The 26,571-nt window shown below is 34.8% G+C and overlaps 1 protein-coding gene across 1 annotated transcript; it reads right to left on the bottom strand.

The window, feature by feature from the left end:
* Positions 1–294: 294 nt before the first annotated feature.
* On the bottom strand, positions 295–25,853 carry LOC106058009 (RNA-splicing ligase RtcB homolog). Its single transcript, XM_056027257.1, has 14 exons — positions 25,766–25,853; positions 22,732–22,847; positions 22,413–22,559; positions 20,109–20,157; positions 19,168–19,375; positions 19,016–19,065; positions 17,332–17,438; positions 16,920–17,079; positions 16,617–16,792; positions 16,215–16,403; positions 16,010–16,120; positions 2,886–3,005; positions 2,727–2,769; positions 295–911 (listed from the first exon to the last, which is right to left on the bottom strand). The coding sequence occupies exons 2-14, from the start codon at positions 22,819–22,821 to the stop codon at positions 847–849; spliced, it is 1,515 nt and encodes a 504-aa protein (XP_055883232.1). The 5' UTR covers positions 22,822–22,847; positions 25,766–25,853; the 3' UTR covers positions 295–846.
* Positions 25,854–26,571: the final 718 nt, after the last annotated feature.

Below are 26,571 nucleotides of genomic sequence, written 5' to 3'. Positions count from 1 at the left end.
CACCAACCCTTTTGAACACAATAATAAATTGCAAGTTGATAAGAAGAATTGTGAAAAGAGATTATTTTAGAAAGATTAGAGAAATTGTTATGGCTACATGTCCCAACTCAACTGTGAACCAAATATTTAACATGACAGATAAGGCTGTTAATAACTGTAACTAAATCAGTTACAATATTATATTTATGGTGTTTATTTAGAAACTAGATAAAACTGGAAGTAACCAGAATTTTCTTTTAAAGATATAGGGTTGGTTCAAAATTATCTATTTAAAAAAAAAAAAACAACATCAAAAAATATTTGCAAGTAAATAATTACATAATCATTTTATTTATACATTAATTCGCATAAAGGTCAGCATGGAATATTACAGCTGTGTCAGCAAAAAGAAATTATCGCATGGCATCTGTACAATTAAATGCAATGTTTACAGTGGTGCTATCATGCTATGTTATAAGTACAATAAGAAATATTCAATTATGTTTTATTGGAAAAACTTTTTATAAACATTTTAGTTTTAATTTTATAAAACAACCTCACTAATGCTAACCTTTGACAAAAAAACAAATGGATAAAACAATTGAACTCAAAAATTAGAATTTCACACATCAGATCAACACTGAAAAAAACAACAACTAGAAAATAGAACATTGCACTATTTTCACAACTTTAAATTAAATAGTGAGGTTTTTAGTTGAATAAAATGTAAGTGTGGTTATCAAACACTGGCATATAAAACAAATCATTGCTAAAGCTTCAGAAAACTTTTGTTCAAAACAGATTCAAATAAAAAGTTTGCATATTAAGCCTAGAGGGTTTGTCTTAAAACTATGACATATGTTGATATCATCCTTTTATCACTGCAATAGGCCGCAGTTTGATACATTTTTTACTGATATTAGCAGCATGGCCTGAAAATATAAATTATAAAAAAATATCATCAGTAAATAAATTTTGCAAAACAAAGCATTACAATTAAATGAAGATTTTTTATTCAATATGCTAGAGTAAGTAAATCATAATCCAAACACAAGCAGAAAGTTTTCAAGATACAGTAATTTAGTCTTTTGCTGTTGTTGTTTCAAAACTTGCTACGAAAGTTCATTTGCAGATGCCTAATTTATATTTATGATGGTTATTTTCTGATTCAAGATGATCATCCAGTCTTTGCTAAGGATTTATTTGAGAAGGGTAAAAGACATGAAACATGATAATTGAAGGCCCAGTCACTAACCACAATATTTGGCACATTTCACTATAAAGCAAATAATTTATTTGATTAATAGAGTTTTTATTTTACAAAGATCTTTTGATAAATATTTGTAAAATTTATAAAATGTCTAATAGCAAAATTAGAAAAATCTTGAGCCATATCTCCATTCTAGCCATTCAAAACTCCTTTGACTTCATCCAGTTCACTCCATGAACAGAGAACACATGACAGCTATGCCACTAAGTTATCAGTTCACTTATATTACTGAATATGCTGTAGGCCTACTCTAGTCACTAAAATATCACACAATAAATCTACCCACAATAAACAAAAAGTGTTTTAAAGCTTAAATTTTTTAAAAAATGTTAACTAGCTTTATATTGTTAAAAAGCTTTTTAAGGCCATGTATTCTATATAAATAGATACAGTTAAACAAAAATAACCCAAGCTTATATCTGTGCTTATAAGAACCCAGTTGTTCTGTAACCATAATCACTCAAAACACATCTGTTATTCTTTTCACCGTTAATAAAACAAATATATATTTTTTCAAAAGGCTTTTTTTGGTTACATTTTTAATTTAGTACAGTTGACCCTTGATAGTCTGATGGTTATGGAAACGAGGTGGTGTAAGATATTTGAAGATGTCAGAATACCATAAAATTTAGCTAGTATATGTTAAGGAAAAAATATATATTTATGATGTACAGTAACAAGATATTTTCATAGATCTTCAATAGTATAAAATAAACAATACAGGAAAATAAAAAATTTATTGATCTAAATAAATTAAATACTAAAAAAAACTTCCTCAACTTAGATATTTGCTCATTTGAATGTTTTTCTCTTGGAGTGGTCTTAAAAAGAGTTCACAAAATGTTACATTTTCTCAGCATATTTCATAATGTCACAAACAGTTGGTCCCCAAATGCCATCCATCCAAGAGTGGGAGTTTCACCCCAGTCCTACCTCTGAATAATTTCTCCTATTTTAAGAAGAGATCATGTTTTATGTTTGCCAACTTTGCTCTCCATCATACAAGATGTAACCAAAAACTTCAACATTAAAAAACTACGTCAGGTCAACTATCTAATAGATGTAATCACAGAAAGACAACCAAGAATGTATTAACAATAACACAGCAAGAAGCACATGAGAAAAGGCGAGACTTGCATGTCAAAACATACAAAACATGTCAAAACATGCAAGTGCAGATGAAATAAACATTACCACAGAGTTGGTATAGCATTAGATTGTGTGTCGGATCAAAAGTGTCAGATTATCAATGGTCAACTGTATTTCTACCATTTTATCTACATTATCTTCCTAGTCAGCTAAAAAAATTGCTATTTAAACTTTATAGCTATCATACTATTTACTTCACTTTTTTTCAGTCTATACAATTAAAGAGAAAGCAGAATACATTAAAATAATTATAAACAGAAAATATGATTGCCTAATAATTGCTTGTGTAAAAAGAATTACTTAAAAAATAAAAAAAAATGTTTCTCACATGTATCAACAACATCTGTTACATTTTTGTAAGATTCTGGAGCCTGTTAAAAGAAATATTTCTGTTTAGCACATATTAGTAACAATTATATTGAATACAATGTTATTTCCTTCAAAACATTTTAAGCATGCTCATTTCAAAACAAAATTATTTCATTACCTCTTCCATCACCAACTTTGGTGAAGCTATACGTATACTTATGCCCTGTTGTTCTAATGCTGACAATACATCTGTGTAGTCCAGGTTTCTTCGAGATTTAGCTCGGGACAAAGCCCTGCCCTATAAAAATAAAATTTCTCTTAAAAGTCTATATGCTTATGATTGTTTGTAAAATGTTTTTTAAAATGTTTTACATGTTTCGGATGTTCCTTCAGAGTTTAAGATAAATTACTTCCTAGTCCAAACCTCCCGCAGGATGACGGGGGATGGGAGCGGGCAGGGTTTGAACCCGGGACCATCGATAAATCTTAATGACAGTCCAGCGTGCAAACCGCACGACCAGGCAGCCATTTAACTAGAAACATCAGATATTAACTTCATTTACATAGCTAATAAGGAAATCTCTCGTGTGGAATTTTTGATCTCCCATTGAGCACCTCTCAGGTGGCAAATAGCAAAATGCCCTCCAGATATGGTGGGTACTGTTGGGGAAATAAAATACCTGAAGTGGACTAAAATCAAACCTGCTGCCTTGCAGGAAGTGGAGGGATCCACAAAGGCTAGGGCACTTACCTAAATCTATAGGCAGCTATCCAGAGAGCTGAAAGGGGCAGCCCACAAGAAGGTTATGTGCAGGGCTAACAACCCAGACTTATAAAAAATATTGTTAGGAAAGCTAAAACACATATGAAAAACTGGACTGATCACAATGGAAAACAACCTATGCCTGGAAATGAACATGATTTTAGTTTTGCGACATGTAACGTGCTATGCCTTTTAAGAGCAGGAGCACTAGTCCAACTCACTGTTAAAAAGGAAATGGTAAGCAATGTTATCAGATTTAAACCTATTGTCACGGATGAATGTGTGTATGTATGTAATTGTATAATCTATTTTTACAATCTGCGTGAATGACCGGAAGTGTGTTTTGTTGTTAGAGAGAGACCAGCGTGTGTGATATGCAGTAAAGCTGATTAAAGTTTATGTGTTTGATCTAGTGGTTTAATTGTTTTATTTCGTTAACTAGAACTGAACCAGGGACACCTAGACGTATCGAGACCTAAGGTAGATCCTATTGAGTTATAATTATAAATAGAATAGGAAAGCTGTGACACCTATAAATGATAGATTCCGCTTACTACGTGTAAGAGGGAAATTCTTCAACATAACATTTATAAATGCTCTGAAGATGCAGATGATAACACTAAAGAAACCTTCTACAATGGATTGGAAAGAATTTACGACGAGGCGCCAATACATGCCATCAAAATAGTACCGGTACTTGGTGATTTAAAAGCCGAAATTGGAAAAGAAGCTACATTCAGACCAACAATTGGCAAAGAAAGCTTAAATGAAGAGACCAACAATGATTTTGACTCAGGAAAAGGAATGTCTATTAGCAGCACTTAATTCCAACATAAAAATATTCACAAAGCAACCTGGATCTCACCTGATGGAAACACCCGAAATCAAAAAGATCATATACTCATAGATTAGAGAAATGGATCTGATATACTAGATGTAAGAAGGAGAGATGCTGACCACCTACTACTAAAATCCAAATTTAGACAAAGACTAAGTACTCTACAATCACCAAAGAAAAAGAACACAACATTGGTCAAGAAATTGTGTCAGAAACTTATACAGTTACACTCCAAACACAACTAACAATATAGAAAAAGGACAATTAAAACCATAACATAAATGACCAATGGGAGAAAATAAAACATACTATAAAAAGAGCAGCAGAAGAGGAGTGTTGGATTTAAGCAGAAGAACAAGAGACTCGGATGGTAAGATGATGAATGCAGACAAATTATAGAAGAGAAAAAACAATGCTCGGATAATAATGCTACAGAGAGACCAGAAACACCAGAAAGCAATACAATGAAACAAGAAGAAGGGCCACAAAAGTTGTTAGAAAGAAAAAATGGGAAAAATCCAAGAGCCCTCACATTGATGACTTAGCAAAAGAGGGCGATGTGCAAGGAATGAACATAAAAATTAAAGATGAAAAGAATGGATATCAAGCTAGATCACACAAGTGTGGGAACAGAGAAGTTGAGCTCATCACAGAAAACAGCAGGGTCATTGAGAGATGGGCTGAATACTTGGAGGAGTTCCTAAATTCAACTGATGATGGAGACAATGGAGAATATGAACTGCCCCAGGGAGGACAAGATTCCTTAGTGGACCCCCCCACCACTGAATGAAACATTAGAAATAATTAGAACGATAAAGAACAACAAAGTACCAGGAGAGGACCTAATTACAGCAGAACTAATTAAATATGGAGTAAAAGACCTACATTCTCTAATACATGGACTGATATTAAGAGTTTGGGAAGAAGTAATACTAACAGAATGTAATGTACAAGATACTAACTAAGCTTATTACTAAGTGTAACAACATGCAGATGGTACGATATGTTGTTATGCCGGGGATTTTACTTGAATTCAATAGTTTAAAAAAATGACGATCTAGAATCACAATTAACGATTCTTTGATAAAACAAAACTCTGGAACTTTATTTAAATACAACGTAAGTACAGTTTATGTACAAATTACAAATCAATGAGCATGAAACATATTACAAAGGCTTTTCAAACAGAGCTCTTAGAAACGTGACTGCCTACAAGGACATTATTTTATCGACTGGCGTTACTTTCCTACTCTCCGCCAATTCTCTGGCGCTAACTCTTTTAAAAAAATGTCTTTGTTTAATTTCAAATCAACCAATAGATTTCAAACATACTAATCACGTCCCTTGGGTAAATCCTGACGTGCTGTCAAGTGTCTAAATTTGAGGGGTAAATCCCGAGGCTCATGTCGAGGGCTTATATTTCTTTCAAATGTGAAATGTACACACAATTCTATAATGTAATCTGTGACATATTACCCCCCCCCTCCATTTAGCATTTGTATGGTAATAGAAATGCTCATATGTATTAAAATTATTTAAATATACACAAAATACCATACATGAAATTATAGAAAAATGGTTGAGGTAACATATGACAAAATAAAGTCAACTTGGAGATAACAACAATAATAAAAAAAAATGTAAATGCAGTGAATAAAATTATTGATGACTTTGAACACCTGTTTCACTATTCAAGTGGTTATGAAAATGAGACAATGCTTGTCATGAATAATATCAAAAGTTGTACAAAGCATAATACTTGAATAAATTAAATCTTGAATTGAATAAGTTATGAAGCTTCATGATGAAATTAAAATATGACAATACAAAACTGATATACTACACCTGTGGAATAAAAATATATATACAATTATGTTAAGAATTAAATACATCTGGAAAGTGTGTCAGCGAAGACATTCTCACGACCAGGAATTGTCTTGACCTCAAATTGGTAGTCCGTGAGTTGTAGACTCCAACGAGTTAAACGACTGTTCGCTAACTTCTTTGAGTTCAGAAATGCTAGTGGTGCATGATCAGTTAGGAGTGTGAAATGAGCACCTAGTAGATATCTGGAGAACTTGGCTATGGCCCATACAATGGCTAGACATTCCCGTTCGATGGTTGAGTATCTGGTTTCAGCTGGTGACAACTTCCTGCTGATGAAAAATACTGGGTGCAAAGTCTCTTGGCATTTCTGTGAAGTGTCTTGGTATTTCTGCATTAGGCATGCACCTATAGCTGAAGATGAAGCATCTGTGGCGAGGTAAAATTGCTTCTCTGGATTCGGAAGTTTGAGAATAGTGTCTCTTGAGAATTCAGCTTTAATGTTCTCAATAGTGGTATGTAACTTTGTAGACCATGGAATCTTCGTTGGTTGTCCTTTCTTAGTGAGTTCAATCAATGGAGCTATGAGTGCTGTGTAACCTGGTATGAAATGTCTGTAGAAATTACACAGACCCAAAATACTTCTCACTTGCTTTTTACTGGTGGGGACTTTGATGTCTAGTATGCGTTGAATAATGTTCTCTTGAGGTCTCAGCGAATTGTAGCTGACTTTATAACCCAGGAAGGATATTTCTGACATAGCTAGTTCTACCTTATTAGGCTTTATGGTAAAACCATGTTGTTTCAGTATGCTGAAAACTTCTTGTAGTCCTTTGATATGTTCGTTCCATGTCTTATGGAATATGCAAATGTCATCTATATATGACACTGTGTCAGAGCGATTGCCTAGTATGCTGTGAATGGCTCTATTAAAGGTGCTGCTGGCGTTGACTAGACCAAATGGCATGAAGTTGAAATGGAATAGTCCATAAGCTGTGGTGAATGCCGTAAACTGTTTGCATTCTTGTCTGACTGGTATTTGGTAATAACCTCTGGACAGGTCTATTTTGGTGAAGAACTTTGCCTCTGAAAATTTGGTCATAAGATCTTCAGGATTTGGCATAGGATATGAGTCAAGTTGGGTTATTTTATTCAACTGTCTGAAGTCGACACACATTCTTGGAGTTGTCGTTTGCTTCCGTTTGACAAGTACTATTGGTGCAGCATATGGAGAGTTGGAATGTTCAATGATTCCTTGCTCTAATAGTTGGTTAATTTCTTGTTTAAGAAAGTCTCTGTAGTGTACTGGTAATGGATAAGGTCTTGCTTTTGTAGGCTTGGAATCCGTAAGTATTATATTGTGTTCCGCAATTGACGTTTTGCCTGGAACATCTGTAAATATGTCTGAATTTTCTTTGAGAATGGTAGTCAGTTCTTTCTGCTTTTGCGGTGTCATTGAATTGAGTTTGATGTCTTGCCAAAATTCAGTTTGTTTGGTAGTTGTTTGTGGCATATTGATGTCGTCAAATTCGGACGTGTCGTTTTCATCTTCTTCTGGTATGGTTGCAAGACATGATATGGCTCTTTCATTTTGACTAGTTAAAGTTCTTGTATCATTGCTAGAGACTCTGGGCATGTCGTCTTGTTCTTCAAAGTTCAACAATGGACATTCGGGAATTGGAGGTGGACTTATGACCGGTAGGGATGGGCTTGATGTAACTGGGGGTGTCCATGTTGAATGTTCTTGATTGTTGCTGGCTACTGGACTAGTAACTGGTTCTGTTGCATTCTGCATAACTTGCGTAACTGAGGTAGCCATGTGATTATTTTGGCTAACTTGTTCAGGTGCCAAATGTTCTTGTTGTCTGGACATGGATCTTGTCATTACTGCCAAACATTTTTGACCTTGCTCTATGGCATTTGTCCATTCAGTAAGTTCTTGAGGAGTGCATTCTTTAACTCCCTCTATGTTTCCAATGATTAGGTCCACTGGTAGATTTGGTGTTACTAATGCTTTTGTTTGACCACTGAAGAATGGTGTAGTAACATAAATGATGGCTTCAGGTAACTTGCTGACAGTTCCGTTGAAGGCAGTGGCTTGGACGTGGTTGCCTGTGAAACGGTTTGCGTGTACGAAGCGTTCATGTACTAATGTGGACGTGCTTCCGGTGTCACGAAGAACTTCCACCTTCTTGTCTCCTACAAAGCCTGGATAAAATTTGAGACCATTGGACTTTGCAATGACTGTCATAGTTGAATGCTCGTTGTAATAGCTTCTGTTATATGAGCTTCTGTTTGGCATATATTGTAGTCTGGAGTCCTGTGAATGACTTCTGTAGCGAGGTTTGTTATCTGGTTTATTATTTCCAGGTGCTTTGTTAAGATTGTATTGCTTTCTATTGCTGTATCTTTGAGTTGGTGATGTGGGTCTATCAAAATTTTGATTTTTGGAGACTGCCTGTTTTTTCCAACATTCATGAGTTTGGTGACCCTTTTTATGGCAAAATGAACATTCTGTGGTTCTGCTGCGGCATTGAGACGTGAAATGCCCTAGTTTATGACATTTGTTGCATTTGACTTTGTCATCTGACTTATATCTTGCATTTTTGTCTTGAGCAAAGCAGACAAAATTTTCTTCAACAGATGGTTTGACTGACTTGTTTGGATAGGCTGCTTTATATTGTCTGATGATCTTGGTTAATGTCTGGATATCAGTAGGATTTCTCTCTATAATGTAGGATTGAATATCTTCTGAGTGAGCATGGGTAATGTTGTCGATAATAATATGTTGACGAAGAGCTTGGTAACTTTCTTCTATTTTGGCCATGGATACCCATCTATCAAACCACATTGACATATTAGCTACAAAAATTTGAGGATCATCATTTTGCTGTGGCCTTTCATTATAGAATTTCTTTCTATAGTTGGCTGAAGTTGCTCCGTATTGGCGCAGTAGAGCTTCCTTGATATCAGAGTAAGGGCTGCGTTCATTGATGGACAGTTGTGAGCAAATGTTGACAGCTTTGCCAGTCAAAAGGGTAAGGAGTGAGCTCGACCAATGTGCTTCAGGTAGACCGGATGTTGTAGCTATTTCTTCAAATCTTATGAGATACGAGTCCATATTGTCAATGTTTTCGTTGAAAGCCGATATTTTGTTCATTAATCTGTATTTGTCAAACATATTTGAGTGACCTTGAATTGGAATGCTTTCTTTATTTTCATTCTTTTGTTTTTCGAATTCCATTTTTTCTTTTTCATGTTGCCTTTGTTTCTCGGCGTCTTGCCTTATTTCTCGGCGTCTTGCCTTTGTTTCTCAGCGTCTTGCCTTTGTTTTTCAGCGTCTTGCAATTTTTTTTCTTCTAATTGCATGCGTTTTTCAGATTCTTGCCTTTGTTTTTCAGATTCTTGACTTTGTTTTTCAGATTCTTGCTCTTGATATTCTTTTTCTTCTTGTTTCTCTGCCCACTGGTCTGGCTTTGGGATTTGCTTTTCTTTGGCTAATTCTATCAATTCGAAGAGTCGTTGTGTTCTAGAACTGGAAGCCATATTTAATTTTTTTGTTAGTTTCTTTTATTGGAGCAAAATGTTCAATATCTGGATTTTGGCTTTATCTCAGATATAGAATCTAATAATAATATAGATCTAGTGACAAAGTTCTTGAAGCCTCAATTTGCTAATAAATTCTTGACAGTAGACTTGTAGTTACTGGAGTCGTATGATTGAATATATAGATCTATTGAGCCGAGTACTTTTTACTGGTTTAACAGTTGGTTAAATCTGGTCTTCTGTTTACTTTGTGCTGCACAAATGATTATTTACTGGTCTTCTTTATAATGCCAGTTATTTGATTTACTGGTCTTTTTTATAATGCCAGTTATTTGATTTACTGGTCTTTTATATTGCCAGTTATTATGTATATTGGTCTTATTCCTTTTGCCAATTACATATAATAATGGATTTCGTGAGTTAGACGTAACTCTAACGAAAATCTTTATAAAAGAATTATTGATAACCAACTGACCTGTTAAACACAGAAATTCTGTCCTCCGTTAAATAAGAATGAAGTTCCTTTGAAGAGTTTTAGAAATTGGTCCTAGATCTTGAATGAATTTCGTTAAAAGTTGTCCATGAACTTTTATTAGTCGGAGAGTGCCAGATGTAACAACATGCAGATGGTACGATATGTTGTTATGCCGAGGATTTTACTTGAATTCAATAGTTTAAAAAAATGACGATCTAGAATCACAATTAACGATTCTTTGATAAAACAAAACTCTGGAACTTTATTTAAATACAACGTAAGTACAGTTTATGTACAAATTACAAATCAATGAGCATGAAACATATTACAAAGGCTTTTCAAACAGAGCTCTTAGAAACGTGACTGCCTACAAGGACATTATTTTATCGACTGGCGTTACTTTCCTACTCCCCGCCAATTCTCTGGCGCTAACTCTTTTAAAAAAATGTCTTTGTTTAATTTCAAATCAACCAATAGATTTCAAACATACTAATCACGTCCCTTGGGTAAATCCTGACGTGCTGTCAAGTGTCTAAATTTGAGGGGTAAATCCCGAGGCTCATGTCGAGGGCTTATATTTCTTTCAAATGTGAAATGTACACACAATTCTATAATGTAATATGTGACACTAAGAGATTAGGAAAGTATGCAGAAGAAATCCTAGGTGACTACCAATGTGGTTTCAGACCTAATAGATCAACAACCAACCACATTTTCACTCTAAGATGTACTTGAGTAATGCTATGAACACAGTATACCACTACACCAACTCTATAAAACGGCTTATGATAGCATCAAAAGGAAATATCTTTTTCAAACACTACAGGATTTCGTAACACCCAACAAACTGACAAGTCTTATACATATGACATTAAACAACTCAAAAAGTAATGTCATAGGAATATTCACAGGAATTTAGGATTAAACAAGGATTAAGACAAGGTGACTTACTTTCATGCTTTTCAATCTGACTCTAGAAAAAATAATGAGTATACATATAAACACAAGGGGAACAATTACTAACTACTTCAGAAGAGAAAACATAGGTCCCCAACCATCCATCCCAGTGGCGCTACAGCCCATGGAGGGCTCTGGCCTGCTTTAACACATCCTTCCATTCAGATCTCTCCTGGGCCTTTCGTCTCCACGCCCTAACCCCAAGCTGCTTCAGATCTGCTTCCACGTCATCTATCCATCGCATTCGGGGTCTGCCTTTGGGTCGCCTGCCTTTTGGTTTTTGCCTGTATACGATTTTCGCCCCTCTGTTGTCTGACATTCTTTCAAGTTGACCTGCCCAATGTAGTCTGTTCTTTTTTATTTTGTTCACTATTGGTGGGTCTTCATATAATTGATATAACTCATGGTTAGTGCGTGTCCTCCACCCTGTTTCATCCTGTATGGCACCATAGATTTTCCTAAGAATTTTTCTTTCCCAAGTGTTAAGTAAATTTTCAGATGTCTTTGTCAGTGTCCAGGTCTCACTTCCATACATTGCTGCTGGTCTTATTATAGTTTTGTATATTATTTTCTTGGTTTTACTTGAAATCATTTTGCTCTTAAGTAAATGGTGGGTGCTATAAAATGCCCTGTTGCCTGCTGTTATTCTTTCCTTTATTTCTGTTAGTAGGCCATTTTTGAAATTAATAGTACTTCCTAGATATTTGAAAGTTTGGACGTTTTCAAATTCGTGGTCTTTGATTTTGATATTTTGTCCCTCTGTTTGATTGTCTCTTGTCATTGTGATGTACTTGGTTTTACTGTCATTGACCTCAAGTCCTGCTGGTCGAGATGCTTCTTCTAGTTGTATGAAGGCTCTAGCGATGTCAGAGGTTTCTTTACCCAGTAAGGCAATGTCATCGGCATTGTGACAGGTGGGGAAATGTGACGTGGGTATGGCACATTTAATGTCTAGGGGATGATTATTTTTAAAGCTATCACACACCAACCTATCAGCACATGAATCGGGAGCAGACACGCAACGAGACAAAGCAATGAAAGATAGATACAAAAGTTAAAAATGAAGAATATTTATTTACATAAATATACATATAAGAATAAAAAGGGGGAGGGTTTGCATATATCTCTAGTATATTCTATGTTTAATCATCACTCTTGCACCTAATGAGAGAGTATGTCACTTTGTCCTCTGACTTAGCTGGTTGTCCTGTTGATGTCGCAGCTGGCTGTGTCCTGGCTTGAGGTTCTGCAGCTGGAGGTGGCGCTCTAGCGGATAGAGGGACGCCGGTGATATAGTTCTTGTGGAGTCTCAATCCCCAAAATCTAATATCTGTAGTGGGCACAGTAGGGCGGGTGGCCGGCTACCGTGGGCACAAGGTTACTGCGGGCAGAGCGGATCTGCCGTGGGCAGCGTAGTTGACAGGATATGTCCAGTGAGTTGCAGAGGGTTGGCGTAGCTATGACGTCTCACACAGATCTGAATCTATAGGGACATCACACCTAATAGCTTGACAGGTGGGCTGTCGAATAGGCGGGCAATGCCGATAGCGCCAAGTGATAGAGTTGAGTAGGTCCACGCAGGCGGTAGACGCTACTCAATAGGAAAGTGCAGTGCTGAATAGCACTAAGCACATAAGTAGGCAGGTCAGTGAGCTAGTGCAGTGCTGAATAGCACTAAGTGCAAAGATAGTAGGTGATTCTTGATATCAAACAAATAGTTGATCCAATAAATAGGCAATAGGCGATTCTCGAAAGCCAATACAGTGCTGAGTAGCACTAAGCACCTAAATAGGCAATAGGCGATTACCTGAGGGAGGCTGCGGATAAATAAAGACAAGTTAGGACATGTCTCTCATGCATCTTATCGATGCCCTCGACTGAGGTGCATTCGTCAGATTGGTAAAATTGCTTTTGAGCACAAAAGGGGAGATGATGACAAATGGGATTTGGAATAATAGATGGCTGATAGTAGTAATATAAAAATGTGCATAAAAGGGAAAGTAATAATATAAAATGTACATAGAAGGGGAAATAATAATCTCAAATAAACAACACAGGTGGATAGAGAAAGAAAAGGGGGGGGGTGAATTGGGCGGTGGTCAGCGACCCTGACGGTATGTTTACATATGACCGTCGATCAAGAACAATAGAGCGCGCTTGAATGGAGAGGGTGTCCGTTCAAGGGGCGCAACTCTTGTTAGAGTAAAATGAGTAAAGGAGAGATAATTCATTACAGGGGGGGATAACTCATATCTCCTTTCTAAGCGCAGTATTAGTGCGATAGTGAAATTATCAAGGCTGTCAACCGAGATAAAAAAAATAAAATAAGGTGTACAAATATATACATAGTTGCATCAACTATCAATTGAGCAACGTAGCATTAATAGAGTAATGCAATAAACAAATAAATACATAGGACATGTTCATGTTTTCTACTTACGCCAGTGAGAAATACACAATGCACTAATTAAATATAAATGAAATAATAAATTACACATGATAAAATCCAATGGAAATATACACAGAGTAATTAAGATGGAACTTGTGATTAAGTTCGGCTTACCACCAGGTATTCCTCTAGGAGAGAGAATAATGAATGGGAGTCGCACCTTGAAAGGTAAATGGGCGTGCTGGTCCGCGTGATCTCCTAGATCAAAGAGAGACGTGGGATAAAAGGGGGGGTGGGAGGAGTGACTTGCATTCCACACAAGGTGGTGTCCACTGCGGCTGTCAGACATCCTGCCGATAAGATCAAAGTCTGTGCGTATCTTTGCCCCGGTCAAGGGAAGATAACTCGAAAGACGTGGCCTAGCTATCTCCAATGTGGTCAACTAAGTCTAGCCTGGAGCGGAAAAGGTGTGGCGGGTGAATAATTTGGAGGTAGGATGGGGAAATAATTAAAATAAAATAAATAAATAATGAAAAATAATAATTAATGCTGTGATAAATTTGAGTGACTCTGACAGCGAGTTTTTGACTTGTCACAGGCATAAGCAAGGTATTGTAGAGGTTGGCTGTATATCGTCCCTGTTGGTTGTGGACCCATGTTTTCTCTCCTGAAGTAGTTAGTAATAGTTCCCCTTGTGTTTATGTGTATATTTCTTATAACTCTCTCCAGTGTTAAATTGAAAAGCATGCAGGAAAGTGCGTCTCCTTGTCTTAATCCTCGTTTAATCCTAAATTCCTGTGAATGTTCTCCTCGTATTATGACTTTGCTTTTTGAGTTGTTTAATGTCATATGTATAAGTCTTGTCAGCTTGTTGGGTATTCCAAAATCCTGTAGTGTGTCATATAGGTATTTCCTTCTGATACTGTCATAAGCCATTTTATAGTCTATAAAGAGTTGGTGGATTGGTATGTTGTATTCATGGCATTTTTCTAGTATACATCTTAGTGTGAAGATGTGGTCGGTTGTGGATTTGTTGGGTCTGAAACCACATTGGTAGTCACCTAAGATTTCTTCTGAATATTTTCCAAGTCTCTTAGTTATAAGCCTAGACAGTATCTTATAAGTCACATTTAGTAGAGACATTCCTCTGTAATTACAGCACTTTAACTTGGATCCTTTTTTGTGTATTGGGGTTATAAGAGCCGTTTCCCATTCTGTTGGTATTAATTCTTCTTCCCAAATTCTTGATATTAGTCTGTGTATTTGGGAATGTAAGTCTTTCCCTCCATATTTAATTAGTTCTGCTGTGATTTGGTCCTCTCCTGGTGCTTTGTGATTCTTCATGGTCCTAATTATTCCTGATGTTTCAATGAGTGTTGGAGGGTTCACTAAGGGATCTGGTCCCCCATGCGGCAGTTCATATTCTCCATTGTCTCCATCTTCAGTAGTATTTAGGATCTCCTCAAAGTATTCAGCCCATCTCTCAATGACCCTGCTGTTTTCTGTAATAAGCTGACCATCTTTGTTCTCACACATGTGTGATCTAGCTTGAAATCCGTTCTTTTCATCTTTAATTTTCATATACATTCCTCTCGCGTCTCCCTCCTTTGCTAGTTCCTCAATTTGAGTGATCTTGGACTTTTCCCATTCCCGTTTTTTCTTTCTTAAAACTTTTGTGGCCCTTCTTCTTGCTTCATTGTATTGCTGTCTAGTGTTCCTGGTTTCTCTCTGTAGCATTATCATTCGGGCATTGTTCTTCTCTTCTATAGTTTGTCTGCATTCATCATCATACCACCCTATGTTCTTTTGTTTAAATCCAACTACCTCTTCTGCTGTTCTTTTGATAGCATGCTTTATTATTTCCCAATGCTCATTTATGTTATTTTCGCAGTCCTTTTCTAATGTTGTCAGATGTGTTTGGAGTGCCATTCTATAAGTTTCTGCAACAAGAACAATTATACAGCCAACCTCTACAATATCAAAGAATGCCAGAGAACAGAGGAGCAAAGATTGTTCACCAGCAAAAACCAAAAGGCAGGTGCCCCAAAGGCAGACCATGAATATGGTGGCTTGATGATGTAGAGGCAGACCTACAACAGCTAAAAGTCCTGGCATGAGACGTAAAGCACAGGATAGTTCAGAATGGAGAGATGGCCAGGACCCTCCATTCGCTTAAGCGCCACTGGGATGATGATGAATATGGAAATCTAATATAGCCTAGTATTTTATGCAATTTAAATGATTAAAAATTTTAGAATACCACATTTTTAGACTAAAATTCATTGGAAAAGTTACTTGCCCAACTGACAAGTGGATATGGATTTAAGTAGACAAAATAAGTAAATAATATATTTACTTTTTTCATTGCATAGACTGCTGTTTTAGCCTTAAAAAAAAAAGACACTGATTTCTACTACATGATGATTTCCCAACAATCTGAGAATGTACAGCTCTAGCCAAATTTTCCTATAGATTGAAGAAAAAATAAAAAAGAACAACAATCAACTTACAGCACCATGACATGTGGTTCCAAATGTTTCCACCATTCCTTGCTCAGTGCCTGTTAATACATAGCTACATGTTCCCATGGTGCCTCCAATAAGAACTGGTTGACCAATGAGCTGCCAAAATACACATGAAATTTATATATTCTTTTAAATTCAGCTGCCAATACCAATGGGTAATATGAGACAAGAAGATTAGGTTAGAAGTTACCTGATAGTCTACAGGTATAAGCGGGTGATGAGGAGGAAAAGCTCGTGTTGAACCTTTGCGATGTACCAAGAGTGTCTTCTGTTTATTGTCAATGAAATGCTCTTCTACTTTGGCTATATTGTGAGACACATCATAGATGACATGCATGTCGAGGTCATCTGGAGTTGTTTTAAACATTTTGGCAAACGCCTGCAGTTGATAAACACACAAAGCATTAAAAACACAATACATAAAGGCAATAAAAATCATGACAAGGATATGGTTAGCTTACATTGTTTTAAATTTCCTGATCAAAGATTTAACTCAAATTCGTTTAAAAATGTTGGTGTTTGCGTAAGCGAACTTCACATGACTTTATGTATATAATCATACGTTGTTTTTTTATTAATACCAATGACGAACCTGTCTTGTTAAAAATGTCATGCTTGATCTGTTCACCCAGGCATAGTTAGCTGCAGAGGCCATAGCTTTGAGGTAGTCTTGACCTTCTTCAGACTGGATATGGGCACAAGCAAGTTGCCTGTCATTGACATCAATTTGGTCACGTTTCATTGCTTTCTCCATGGCAACAAGTGCATCTTCAAAATAATTACACAGTATAGTAGATAGTGAGACAAAATGTCAAACATAACTTACTTGAATAGTTTAAATCTCAAATTGCATAAACAAAGTTGGTTTCTATAAATATTAAGTGAGTTCAAATACCTGTAGCCACCTGATGGCCCATGCCTCGACTGCCACTGTGAATCATAACACAAACCTGATCTTTGAACTCTATGCCCATTTTCTTAGCAGCATACTGATCATAGATTTCTTCCACAACTTGTATTTCAGCATAGTGATTGCCAGCTCCCAGTGTACCCAACTGGATTCAAGACAAATTTTTTATATTAAAGCTAATCAGAAAAAGTGTAGGGCTTATAAATTACAATAAACTGACATTTATTAGACTGTATAATCATTCCCGACCCAGAATAAGTTAGCAAAGTTTCTGAGACACTAAAACTTTAAGTTACTTTTTCTTAATGAGATTTTAAAAAAAAACATCAAAATTTAGTCTAATCAGGTATGCTTGTTTTTTTTTTCAGGGGTGAGAAAGGGGGGAGGAAATGTATACCTGAGGCAATCCTCTCTTTTTAGCTCTGCTGCTCACTTTTGATGGATCTGCTTGCAGCATTCTGCCGTATTCTTCACAGTGTTCTTTATCTTCAGCCCATGCATAGCCTAACAGAAGAAAAAACACTTCATCTTAATATTAAAATGTTTAGATGCAGTTAAAATAAAAATAAATGTTTATTATTGACAATAATACAGACCTGCCTACCAAAAAAAGTCCAAATGCGTAATGCTGATGGTCAAAATGCATATTTTGGCACCAGAATGCGTAACACTTACGCGATCCACTATTTTGTCATATATATATATATATATATATATATATATATATATATATTAGATCTAGATGTTATGATTAGATCTACAATCTAAATCTAGATCAATACGACAAATGGGCTCAAGAAAGAGTGTTACCGATGCCGTGGATCCGCGCTACAAACATAGGTCTACTCCAAACTTTCATAGGCCTACCTTCACCCTTGATCTATTCTATACTCTATACTAAGAAAGACTAAGAATCTAGTCTAGATCTTGACTAGATGGTAGTAGATGTTATCGATCTAGATCTAGTCAATCTAAATCATACTACAACTAAATTGGATCTAGTAATGTAGAGAATCATGACATAACGTAATGACTAGCTAGACTCAGCTAGATCTATTCCTGTATAACAAGTTATCTAGATTCTAGATCTAGAATCCAGATCTAGATCTAGATTAGATATCTACAATGACAATGTCACTCAATGTGTTTTGAATGGATAGCACTTCGATATTTTTTTCTATACAAATGAATACGGAAATCAGGGATTCAACATAATTAATTTCTACTAATGAACTTACAAAAAAAAAAAAAAAAAAAAAGTCACGTTGGTGTATCAACGTATAGATCTGGACACAATGTGTTCCCCCATTTTTTCTGCCCCCCCCCCAACAGGACGGCTTAGCGTGACCTCCGTGACCGCTCGTAAGCTAGTCAAGAGAGGAAAAAAAAAAGGATACGAAATGCATAACGCGACGGGTTAAATGCGTAATTGCGTACTGACAGTCATTTTTGGGAGATTTCGCGTAACAAATATGCATTTTGCGTAACGGTAGGCAGGTCTGATAATACTTCCTAGGCTTAACATGTATTGAAGTTTCTTTCAACGAGTATTTGATATTTTGGATTTTTGGCACATTGGCACAATTTAGGCCATGTCCTGCCCATAATTCCTCAAAGGGTTACTTCCCCAATATAGGTCAAGTGCTAAGAGTTACACCACTGATGTAAAAAATAAGTACACTCACAACTCAAAATGTAAAAATTTTAATAATCCAATAAAAATCTGTTGTGAATATGTATATATTTATAAGTACTGTGCCCCATCTCAACTCAAATTTTAGTAGTCAACCCCACCTCCTGGGTAAAGCCCAGTACTTCCAGGGATCAACGCAATCAGTGTTATGAGATTGTCTAATCTAAAACATTTCTTTCAACCGGCAATAATAATGTGAACACACTAACAACAAGTATTTGACTTACTTTAATTATCCTAAGGCAAATGGTAGTGAAATTTTTAAAAATTCTTTACAAGAGTTGTTTGAAGAAAATGTACACAAATAGACTATCTCGCTAATGAAGAATGACATCACGAACTAAGAATATTATTTACAACAAAATTATTTTGACAAACATGACTTTACCTTCTCTTAAGGACCAATCCATTCCCATCTCTAAAGCCTCTTCAAGATTTCTTGTTAGAAAAAAAAAAGTATAAAAACCAAGTCAATAAGTTTAACAAAGTGTAAGCCTTTTATGTTTGTTTGGTAATTGAACAAATAAAATAAAAACATACTGAGCAGTCATTGGTATGATTCCCTTTGAGCCCACGCCTACTGGAATGTGATCAAATAGACATTGGGCCAGTTGCTCTTTCACAGAAGACACATCTTTCAAATGTAAATTTGTTCTAAGTAGACGAACTCCACAGTTGATGTCAAAACCTACCCCACCAGGGGAAACAACAGCCTTTGGATCACTCACATCAAAAGCAGCAATATTCCCTACAATCAGAATTGAAGAAATATTATCTTCATTAATGACATTTGTAATACAGAAAACATTATGCTAAAACATGATTTTCAAAATACTCGGGTCCTATGCATACTATTTTTGTTCACCTCCCAGTGATGGCTGTCTGCCATGTTAACACCTGAAAAGAAATATAAGCACTACTAATATCAGATTTCAATGTCACACTTGGTTGTACTCAACATAAGTTTTCAGGCTGCTTCTAGAATCACATTCTTTTGTTTTTACATTTTAAAAGTATGGATACAGTACACAAATACATTTATAGCATTCCTCAAAGAAGATAAAAGGGTATTTTTACTTTGGCACTGTCTGATCTTGAAAATGAAAAAACTGACTTCACTATCATCCCTATTGTGGATATATTATTTTTGTATATGGCATTGTAATACAAAAATTTGTCTCCTACAAAGTCTTCTAATAATAATAATAGTTTTGTATTTGGTAATTCAAGATCCCGTTTGTGAACATGAGTCAGGTCTGATTTTATGAGGTAGAAAACATTTGAACCATACATCCTGCAGAGGTAGTCTACAAATAACGCAAACTCCCTCTATCTTCCTCTTCCTCTATACAAATATTTGTATTCAGATCCATGGGGATGTTTACTACTATGATTGAATTATTATTATTAAATGATTTGATTTAAAAAACTTACACATTTACAAGTGGTTCAAGGTAATGTAAGATAATCAAAATACTAACCTATTGCAAAGCCATAGCCAGAGTGAACATCAGGCAAGCCCACTGATCTCTACAAACAAATAAGCATAATCTTTGGTTATTTCATGCAAAACAATAATGGATTCTACAGTAAAATGTCTTTTTAAATACATATTTTTGTTTTTCTTTACTATGGGAAAATGTTTATTATAGTTATTTTCTTTAAAGGTCAAAGATTAATATTATTCATTAACTCTTCTTATCCATTACATTTTTATATATACTACTTCTTTTAAACATTAGAGTTATCTTCCTTAAAAAAACAAAACAAAAAAAAACAACATTTACTGCTAGAAATATTAAATGTATTTTGTTAGCATATATCATGATTTTTTCTTTCATGCCATACTATGCTCTACATTTAAAATTGAAAAATATTTTGTTTTTAAGTTTGAAGATAATAGGGTGCTGTGAAGCTACATGGATAAGTGAAAATGATCTTATTTCCATAAGAAAGCATAAAATAATTTAGAAGACAAAAAGGTGAATGTCTTAATTACATTGGAAACCTAGAATGTTTTTGTTGACATAGCAGTTTGAATTTGAACCAAGTAAACAACATAGAAGATATAGTAGTACAAGAAAATGGAATTCAAAAACTATTAGCCAACACCAAACCAAATAAAGCTTCCTGGACCTGATGGTATTCCAGCTAGATTACTCAAAGAACTAAGCAATGAGCTAGCTCCAGTGTTCAAAATACTCTTTCAGGCTTCACTTAACCAGGCCAGAGTACCAAAGGACTGGAAAGAAGCTAATGTCACCCCTCTATTTAAAAAAGGAGAAAAATCTGACCCAGGAAACTACAGACCAGTATCACTTACCAGCCTCACATGTAAAATCCTAGAACACACAATATGTAGCAACATCATAAATCACTTAGACAAACATAATGTCCTCACACCATACCAACATGGCTTTAGGAAATATAGATCATGTGAAACACAACTGATAGGACTAATTGATGGTTTTTCAAAAGGTTTAGATAATAGTGAACAAATAGATGCTATCTTACTAGATTTTTCTAAGGCTTTTGACAAAGTCCACCACCATAGTTTGATTAAAAAATTAAAATATTTCGGCATTAATGGTTCACTGCATCAGTGGATTAAAGATTTTCTAATAGGGAGAGAACAAACTGTAATAATAAATGGCTCTAAATCAACACCGATAACAGTAAACTCAGGTGTACCTCAAGGAACAGTCTTGGGTCCACTAGTATTTTTAATTTACATAAATGATTTACCAAATTGCATTACTTCAGGAACAAAAGTCAGATTATTTGCAGACGATTGCATAATATATAGAACAATAAAAACAACACAGGACACAGATATTTTACAAAGAGAATTAGATGAATTACAGAAATGGGAATCAAATTGGAGCATGTCTTTCCACCCAGAAAAATGTCAGTTGTTAAAAGTAACAAAAAAACTAAAACAAATTAATTCCACTTATCTTATTCATGGCAAACCAGTAACACAGACTAAAAACGCAAAATACTTAGGTGTTATAATAAATGAAAAACTGTCATGGAATCCACATATTGATGAAACTAAAAAAAAAATCAAACAAAGCATTAGGATTTATTAAAAGAAATTTCTATAAATCAAATAAGAACATTAAACTAAAATGTTATTTAACCTTGGTTAGGCCAATAATAGAATATGCATCCTCGTTTGGGACCCCTCAACTCAAGAAAACATTAAAAAACTGGAACAGACACAAATAGAGCAGTGAGATTCATAACAAACGAATATTCACATTTGACTAGAGTAACACCTTTAGTAAAATCACTAAATTTAGAAAGCCTTCAGGACAGAAGGCTCAAAAGTAAAGTAGCAATCATACATAAAACACTGAACCATAATCTTCAAATACAAAAACAAAATTTAATAAAATACTCTGAAAGACACAAAGATAAAGGCACATTCCTCGTCCCATATGCTAGGACAAATTTGTACAAACACTCCTTCTTCCCTAGTGCTATTAGAGCATGGAATGGGTTGCCTGAGCTAGCCAGGAAAACCAGTGACTTGGCTGAATTTAAGTCATTGGTTAATATGCATGACTAAATGCATGACACGTAGGACGTAATCCTCTTCTTTTTTGAAGTAACGTCTGTATTATATAAGATAAGTTGAAAAATAAATTTAAAGATTTAATTTCAAGGAAAAACAAAAATATTTTCAAGATACACTTAGTTTTAATATGGTTGAAGGGGGACATTAAATTTAGAAGTACAATGTGAATTTTTCCAGCATTTAAAACTAAATGTTTACTAACCCCAACTATACCAGGTAAGGCAGCAACATTAGCTATTTGTTTCATGCCTGGCAAAAAGCCTCCGAACCCCTTACTGTTACATGACTGTTTCAATTCATCAAACATTAGTTTCTCTAACGATGGATTTGCATAGAAATAGCCATCAACCTGAAAACAGATACATAAACAAATTCAATACAATTGCCATTCTTGATAATTAATAATAATTCTAATTAGCGAGAACATGAACAAAACAATACACATATTCAGCGGTAAATTGTATTTTTTTAAAGCTATTACTAAAATGTGCATTGAAGTTATAGCTATAAAATTTTCATACCTTCATATTATCAACAAATCCTTTCTTAATATGCCAACAATTAGGTGAGGACTTTTCAATAAATTTGAGCTCCTCTTGGTACGTACGCATTTTCAATTTATGCTGCTGCTGGAATGCTAGAAGTAAATATTTTGTGTTAAATAATTTAGAGCATATAATTTTCTTTTTAAAGAACATACTGATAAAAATGTAAAATTTACACTAAAACAAAGAAAATTTTTTAAGAAAAGACAAATAGCAAATAAGTCACTTGTTATTTGTTATTCACAATGACTTTTTTTTTTTTTAAAAAGGTGTGATTATCTGGACTAAATTTTTCTTGATGTAGTGAAAACATTGTATAAGAGATATTTATAAGCCAGAATAAAGTACCGGAGTGATTTTTTTTCCACAAACAAAACATTGGACACACTTAAATGGAAGTACAAATTTTGTTATCTCATAGAATAAGACCATCGATACATATTCAAAGCACTCCATGCTTTTATAGGCCTCTAAGAAAGATGACTGTTAAATGGTATATGTTTATATTAGTAACATAGCCTGTGTCATTAAAAGAGTTATGCTTTCAGTAACAGCTCCTACTCTTTGGGATGTTAACACTATTAGATCTAGATCTAGTATGTGTTCATAAGTAAATTTATTTTTCAAAGCATGTGGATAGTAAGTTGCACAGAAATTCTTAAGTGCACTCATTGGTCTAGGTAATAAAACATTGTAATAGATGTGGTGCAAGAGCTGAAATCTAGATCTGTTCAACTCTTCTACAAATTCAACATATTTATTTTTGACATCTGGGTCAAAAACACATTCACCCTAACTATAAAATGTTATTTCTCAATGAAAAATGTGTCAGTTTCTTGCCCTATTTATAAACAATACCAATAATGATAATAATACCCAGTGCTTTTTTTGTAAAAAAAAAAAAATAGGTGCTGATACTCAGGGATTAGGTGCTGGTACTTAGTAGTTGATTGCCTAACTTTTAACTACTAAAAATTAATAATATACATTAAAAGACAAGAAAAGTAATAATTTTTTCAAAAAGGTGCCGGTAAGACTTGCCGGTGCACACCGTCACAAAAAAAGCCCTGTATATATATGTGTGTGTGTGTAAGTGGGGGAAAAAAAACACCCATGATAACTATACCAGTCTATAGTTTACTCAATCTATTATACTATATCTTATATATTACAGACATTACTGCAAAAAGAAGATAATTACATTCTATTATGCATTTCATTTGTCAATCTAGTCATGCATGTGAATCAATGACTTAAACTCTACCAAGTCATTGATTTTCCAGGCTGATTCAGGCTACCCATTCTATTCTCTAATGGCACTAGGGAAGAAGGAGCACTTGTATACTAATTTGTTCTAGCGTATGGAATAAGAAATGTGGCTCTATCTTTGTGTCCTATTTGTAAATTATGGTTTAGTGTTTTATAGATCTATATTATAGCTACTTTTCTTTTTATTCTTCTGTCCTGAATCGTCTCTAATTTTACTTAGATATTACTCAAATACTCTTATCAAATTTGAATATTCGTTTGTTATAAATCTCACTGTTTTTTATGTTTGCTTCAGTGAGGGATCCCAAACAGAAGATGCATATTCTAATATTGGCTTAACTAAAGTTAGATTTATCTAGATATAGTTAAATAGCATTTTAACCTATTTTTAATTTTGATAATTTAATGTTCTTGTTTGATGTTACTGTAAAAAAAATCTTTTAAATAATCCCTTTAGAATGTTTACTTTTACTTGCTTGTTATAATTTCATCAATACTATTAGTATTACTAAGACTAAGATTTACTAATCATCATTCATCATCTAGATCTAAGTCTAATGATCTACTCTTCTAGTAGTTCTAGTCTACTGATCTAGATTCTAGATCTAGACTCTGTGTATAATAAATGTAGATAGTATCAATAGTATATCTCAGTGATGCCCATTCTTGCTCATCCTGCGGGCCATTTTAATTTCCAACCCTCGTGTCGCGGGCCACATCAACAAAAGATAGAAACACGACATGAAATTAACCTGAAACTTTTAGAAAGTAAAAACCTGTGGATCTAGTACCAGTAGTTTAACAATCTTTTAGTCGCGGATCAATCCAAGAATACCTTTGATATATATATATATATATATTTAAACAGCCACACTTTCTATAGAACAAACTTCTTTGCTTTTGATAATGTTTGCAAACAAGTCAAGATCTGTTCACTTTTCCTTGTAGATTCTACATTCAGAGTCCCATCTCATAAATTAAAAGTCATGGTACCAATCCATTAGAGTAAAAAAAATAGAGTCCTAGCGTACGTTAAGATACACTTTTTAACCACTTAATTTTTTGGACCGACGCTTTGGCGGGCCGGATGAAACCACGTCGAGGGCCGGATCTGGCCCGCGGGCCGTATTTTGGGCATCACTGGTATATCTAGATACTAGACCTAGAGTCCTAGAGAGAGTCTATAATAATCTAGATCTACTGATCTACTATCTAGTCACTTAGTTACCGTCAGTTACGCTTATCATAATTATCAGTCACCTGCGTTGACTCACTGACTGTGTCAGTTAAGTCAGTATCTGAGAGTGAATCTGAGTTTGATCATAATCACATATGATAATGTCTGAATGATGATCTCACTTACTCATTTAACTTTTTTACTTTTGTCTTAGTCAAGTTAGTGACAATACTTGACATTATTGACAATACAGTGAATAGTCACTAATAGTAGTAATAGTGTGTCAAATTACTAATACTTTACTAGACTTTAGACGACTTAGTCCTTAGTAATAAATAGTAATACTAGACTAGATCTAGATCTAGAGTCTAGAGTCACTAGAGTCTAGAGTGTCTTACTCTTAGTCAAGTCGACTCAAGTTAGTGTGACTTAGTCTGAAAAGGCGAAAAGCTAATTCGATAACCAGATCTAGACAAAACCTAGCCCTAGATCGTATCTATCTTGCATAATTATTTTAAATTTTAATTTATCAGTCTAGTCTCTAAAGAATTTCTATTTTCTTACGTAATTGCAACAGAGAATGCAAGTAACGTTATTTCAGCAGACAACAGTGCTAACGTGAACCGGAAATAGTACCGGTGTATGAACAAAGAAATTGCTAGTTATCTCTCTTGAATATTTTTTTTGGACCTATTAATCAGGGTCAGGAACAGAGGTTCAAGTCCATAAACGCGCGAAAACTTTTTAAATTAAAATTATTTTTTTTAATAGCGTTTTTTGCACTACTTAGTTGTAATAATTCGATCTACATAAAAGTTTAAAGGGAATTTAGAACTTCGATCTTAGGATGATTTGTAGCATTCGATAAAAAAAAATTAACGGAAATGTGAAAGTATCAGAGAGCCTTTCAAATATTTCGATAAAAAGCTTAAAGTCGAAGAATAGACCTACTCATAATTACTCATATTGTATGTTTTTACTCGATTTTGGTAGACTTCCATGCAGGGCCGGATTTAAGGGAGAGCATGGGTCTACAGCCCCAAGGTCTACACAAAAGAGAGGAAAATATAGCGGAATTTCGACGGGTCAGAAACTTATATAATTTTTTTCTTACTTTTTTTTTCGCATTTTTTACGGCTGGCAAAAAATGTCGTGATTAAGAAGTGTACGCTTGTAGCATGCTTGGAATAAGTAAATGCAGATCCGGATTTACGACGAAGCGTCTGCCAAGGGCCTTACCCTCCACAAACTAAAAAATAGACCTTTTTTTAATCTAAAATATGCGTATTAAATTTTTTTTTTAAAGGAAAGTGAGATTAAAAAAGAAGAACTCTATTTATAAATAAATATAAATCCTATACTCTTAAGCG

The sequence above is a fragment of the Biomphalaria glabrata genome, chromosome 4 (genome assembly GCF_947242115.1).
Source record: "Biomphalaria glabrata chromosome 4, xgBioGlab47.1, whole genome shotgun sequence".
NCBI lineage: Eukaryota > Metazoa > Mollusca > Gastropoda > Planorbidae > Biomphalaria > Biomphalaria glabrata.
The sequence above is the reverse complement of the archived record's forward strand: the minus strand, read 5'-3'. Positions and strand labels throughout refer to the sequence as shown.

Coding starts and splice junctions, on each gene's coding strand:
- LOC106058009 (XM_056027257.1), bottom strand. CDS start 22,821: ATGCGTACGTACCAAGAGGAGCTCAAATTTATTGAAAAGTCCTCACCT. Junction 17,439..19,015: donor GGATTGGTCCTTAAGAGAAG/GTAAAGTCATGT, acceptor TTCTTCTGTTAG/GCTATGCATGGGCTGAAGAT. Junction 17,080..17,331: donor AAAAGAGAGGATTGCCTCAG/GTATACATTTCC, acceptor TCTTGAATCCAG/TTGGGTACACTGGGAGCTGG.